Source organism: Scylla paramamosain, chromosome 31 (genome assembly GCF_035594125.1).
Source record: "Scylla paramamosain isolate STU-SP2022 chromosome 31, ASM3559412v1, whole genome shotgun sequence".
NCBI lineage: Eukaryota > Metazoa > Arthropoda > Malacostraca > Decapoda > Portunidae > Scylla > Scylla paramamosain.
Window position 1 is genome coordinate 15,871,735 of NC_087181.1, and position 4,765 is coordinate 15,876,499.

Sequence of the window (4,765 nt, forward strand, 5' to 3'; positions counted from 1 at the left end):
TTCTATCAGTCAGTACAAAAAGCAACAAATTTATTAAAAAATCCAACCAATTTCTTTTTAAGGTTCAAAATTTTAATTACCACTGAAACCCAAGAGAGAGAGAGAGAGAGAGAGAGAGAGAGAGAGAGAGAGAGAGAGAGAGAGAGCCCTATTCTTACCTCTACTCCCCTATGCTGTCTCTAGTGGCTTTGAATCTACCACATGTGTTGTGATTCGCACACGAGAGGGAAGCACTACAATGACCTCGCTGCCCTGACCCTTGCAGCACCTGTGTCATTTCTCATTCACTACCTCACGCTCGCCTCACACTTAAGTCATGTACCAGGTATGTCTCAGTCTGCCTGTGTGTGTGTGTGTGTGTGTGTGTGTGTGTGTGTGTGTGTGTGTGTGTGTGTGTGTGTGTGTCTGTATTCATGGACAGGTGTCTGGAATTTGCCTGTTTTGATAGCTGTCTGGTTTTTTCTGTCTGTCTGTCTATTTGTCTCTGTTCTAGTGACTGTCTGCCTATCTTCCTATGTATCTATCTGTCTGTCTGTGTGGCTTGTCTGTTTATCTGTTCGTCTGTCTGTGTGTCTGTCTATCTATCTCGTTATCACTCCTCTCCCTTCTCTTTCTCCCTCACACTATCAATGCCCTTCTCTCCCTCCATTCCCTAACCTCTCTCCCTCTCTCCCTTTCTCCCTCTCACTCTCCATCTCACTCTACAAAATTATTCATCTTCTTCTCTACGACAATCACCACCCAATCGTTTTCCCTCTCTTTCTTCCACTTTCCCTACCCTCTCCCTCCTCCTCCTGGCCTTGCTCCTCCTCCTCCTCCTCCTCCTGCTCGTAAACTCCCCCACTGCTGACCCAGAAAGCATACATCAGCAGTAAGGCGCCTTCGGGACACGGGAGGTGAAATAATCTCTCTTTTCCCATATTGTTCTCCTTCGTCAGCACCGCCAGCAGGAGGAGGAGGAGGAAGAGGAGGAGGAGGAGGAGGTAGAAGAATGAAGTAAAAGAAAAGAGTAAGGAAAAATGGGCGAAAGAAATATGAAAGGGAGATGAAAAAAAGAGGAAGAAGAAGAACAAGAAGAACAAGAAGAAGAAAAGAAGAAGAAGAAGAAGAAGAAGAAGAAGAAGAAGAAGAAGAAGAAAAAGAAAGAAGAAGAAAAAAAGACGAAGAAAAAGAAAAGAAGAAGAAGAAGAAGAAGAAGAAGGAGGAGGAGAGAGGGAGGAGGAGGAAAAGGAGGAGGAGGAGGAGGAGGAGGAGGGAAGGAAAGATAGAAAAAAAAACTATAATAGAAGAAAAAAGGAAGAAAAAGCGATGATGAAAGGAAATGAGGAGGAGGAGGAGGAGGAGGAGGAGGAGGAGGAGGAGGAGGAGGAGAAAAGGAGGAGAGGAGCAGGAGGAGGAAGATTAGAGCTCAATTTGCATTTTTTATTTACTGGTCTTATAATTCTATTTTTTTGTTTATTTATGCAACGCCAAGTCTCTCTCTCTCTCTCTCTCTCTCTCTCTCTCTCTCTCTCTCTCTCTCTCTCTCTCTCTCTCTCTCTCTCTCTCTCTCTATCTCTCTCTCTCTCTCTATTTTCCCCTCCACTAACCTTTTCAACCCTTTTTTTCATATATTTACATTTCTTCATTCTGTTTTCCCATTGCAAATAAATTTTCCCTTTCTTTTCCGTCTTTCTCTCCTCCATTTTCCATTTTTCTCACGTCCTTGTTCCTCCACTCTCAATATTTTCCTTGTATTTATATTTCTCTCACGTCATCTATGAACAACAAGAATAACACCCACAAAAATTACCAGAAAAAACAAAAACAAACAAACAAACACTTTTTAACACGATTTCTTTCACTCTCTCGTTTATTTTTTTTTTCCCTCTTCTTTTTCCTCGCAATTGTTTCCCGACCTTCACCTTCCCTCATTCTTCTGACCTACCACACTCGCATTCCAACCATTGACCTTTTCTATTTCCCCTCCCTTCTCCTCACTCCTCCTCCTCCTCCTCCTCCTCCTCCTCCTCCTCCCACACAAAAGAAGAAATAACAGCCACACACTATTCCGTGCTACACAATGCCACTTAAGCTAAACTTGTATACCTCTGTGTGTGTCTTCTGGCGGACCTTGGATTCCTTTCCTTCCTCTTCCTTCAATTACGCAACTTTCCAAATCTTTCAGTTCTCCAAAAGCCTTCCGGTCAAATTCACGCCGTTTTTTTTTTTTCATTAATTTTCCTTCACGCGCTTCACTTTTCATACCTCTAAACCAGAATTTAAACCCTTTTCTTTTATCCTCCTTCTCTTCCACCCACTTCACTTTCCAACCCTTTTTATACCCATAAGCTAAAGAATCTAAGCCTTTTTCCCTATACTCACTCACTCATTCAGCCCACCGGCCCTCCTCGCAGCCTCTCCCAGCCTCTCTCCAGCCTCTCCCAGCCTCGCCCAGCCTTCCCTATCCTCGCCCACCTTTCAACAGCCTTCCCAAACCTTCCACTGCCTCCCACAGCTTTTCCCAGCCTTCCCCAGCCTCCCACAGCCTTCCCCAGCCTCCCACAGCCTTCCCCAGCCTCTTCCAGCCTTTCCCAGCCTCTCACAGCCTTCTTCAGCCTCCCACAGCCTTCCCCAGCCTCCCACAGCCTTTCCCAGCCTCTCACAGCCTTCCCCAGCCTCTCCCAGCCTTCCCCATACTCCCACAGCCTTCCCCAGCCTTTTCCAGCCTTCCCCAGCCTCCCACAGCCTTTCCCAGCCTCCCACAGCCTTCCCCAGCCTCTTCCAGCCTTCCCCAGCCTCCCACAACCTTCCCCAGCCTCTTCCAGCCTTCCCCATACTCCCACAGCCTTCCCCAGCCTCTCTCAGCCTTCCCCAGCCTCTGCCAGCCTTTCCCAGCCTCTGCCAGCCTTCCCCAGCCTCCCCAATTCTCCCCACAGCCTTTCCTAACCTCCGCAAACCTTCAAACCCGCGTCTTTTTTACCCCATTCACTCCCCGCTGCCACTTCCCCGCGCGCCACCCTCACAGCCCCGTCGCGGCATTCAGGCTAACAGCTCAGGTCTCGAGGGAGGAATACGCGATGCCACCTCAACTTAGAAGCCCTCGAATATCTATAGGACAGCGACCTCTTCCCAATTTCCAGCGGCAATAGGAGGAGGGAGTGTGTCTCGGGTGATAGTGGTGGTGGTGGTGGTGGTGGTGGTGGTGGTGGTGGTGTTTTGGTGTTAGTGTTATTTTTTTTCTTTTTATCGACTCGTTTATTTATTTATTTTATCTCTTTTTTTATTATAGGTTTAGAAAGGTGGTGGTGGTGGTGGTGGTGGTGGTGGTGTATTCCTATCGTTATTAGCTTTGTTATCACTTTTTTTCTTTTGTCTTTTAAATTTTTCCTCGTTTACTTTTTTTTTTTTACACAGTCCTAGTAGTGGTGGTGGTGGTGGTGGTGGTGGTGGTAGTGATGGTGGTTTTTCTGTCATCCAATGCCTCCTAACTCCTCCTTTTCCTTCTCCTCCTCCTCCTCCACCTCCATCTCCTCTACCCTCCTCCTCCATCTCTTCCTCCTCCTCCATATCCTCTAAAATCCAGATACTTGTTTTAATTCATCCTTCTTAGACTTAAACCCCTCCTTCTCTTCCTCTTCCTCCTCCTCCTCCTCCTCCTCCTCCTCTTCCTCCTCCTCCTCCTCCCCAAGGGATCGCTAACTATCCACCCCAGCCTCTAATCTCGAATCGCCTCCCACAATCCTCTTATCCACTTGTCCCACCTTCAGGGAAATCATGTGGTATTGATTTCTGGGGTCTTGTGTTTCTTCTTGAGTATATGTGGAAATATTTAGTCTTGCCCTGGTTGGTTAGATCTTGTTTGTCCTTTTCCTTGGCCTTTTTCCCCTGTTTTTTTTTTGTCTTTTTTTCGGTTTTTATTGATTTATTTTTCGTGTTTTCTTTTTTTTTTTGTCTCTTCGTTTTTATTTTTTCTCGTTTTTTTTCTTTTTCTTCGGTTTGTTTGTCCTTTTTTCTCTTTTCAATTTTTCTCGTTTCTTTTCAATTTTTTTCCTTCGTTTTTTTCTTTCTTTCTTTTCTGTATCTTGCCTCTTTTTCTCCTCTCTTTTATTTTTTTTTCTTCGTTTTCTCTTTCTCTTTGTTTTTTCTCTTTTGTTTTCATTTCTCTCGTTTCTTTTTTTCCTTTTTTCCTTCGCTTTCTCTTTCTCTCTTTTCTCTTCTTTTCCCTTTTTTATTCACCTTTCCTCTTTCTCTCCTCTCTTCTGTTATTTTTTCCCTTTTTCTTTTCTTTTCCCTTTACCTTCCCTTCTCATTTTGTTTATCTTCTTTTTTTTCACTTCTCTTCTCTTTTCTCTTTTCTTATATTCCTTATTTCCTTTCACTTTCCTGCAGCTTTCTTTTCTTTCTTTATTCACTTCTTACCTGGTATTATTTTTCCTTCTCTCTCATTTAATTTCTCTTTAGTTCCCTTCACATTCTTCCTTCCTTTTCCTTTCCTTCTAATCCTTTCTGTTCCTTTTCCTTCCTATATTCTCTTCTCTTCCCCTCCCTTACTTCCTTTCCTTCTATTTTCTTATTTTTTTTCCTTCCTTTCTTTTCCCTACTGTCTTCTCTTCCACTTCCTTATCATTCTTTAGTTTAGTCCTCTTCCCTTCCCTTACCTTCCTTCCCCTTCTCATCCCGACCTCCCCTGCCTTGTCTTCCCTCCTTTCCCTTCAACTTAGTGGATAAATGAACCAATTAACTGAATGACTGATTGACTGCGTCTTTCATTCACTCATTCACT

At 44.3% G+C, this 4,765-nt stretch overlaps 1 protein-coding gene across 1 annotated transcript; it reads left to right on the plus strand.

Annotated features, from left to right (window-relative positions):
• Positions 1-201: 201 nt before the first annotated feature.
• On the plus strand, positions 202-3,076 carry LOC135116329 (uncharacterized). Its single transcript, XM_064033683.1, has 2 exons — positions 202-325; positions 2,397-3,076. The coding sequence occupies exons 1-2, from the start codon at positions 202-204 to the stop codon at positions 3,074-3,076; spliced, it is 804 nt and encodes a 267-aa protein (XP_063889753.1).
• The last annotated feature ends 1,689 nt before the right edge of the window (positions 3,077-4,765 follow it).

Excerpts from the sequence above, each read along its gene's own strand:
- LOC135116329 (XM_064033683.1), top strand. The coding sequence starts at position 202 with ATGTGTTGTGATTCGCACACGAGAGGGAAGCACTACAATGACCTCGCT. Across the intron at positions 326-2,396 it reads ACACTTAAGTCATGTACCAG|CCTCTCCCAGCCTCTCTCCA; the intron begins GTATGTCTCAGT and ends CCCTCCTCGCAG.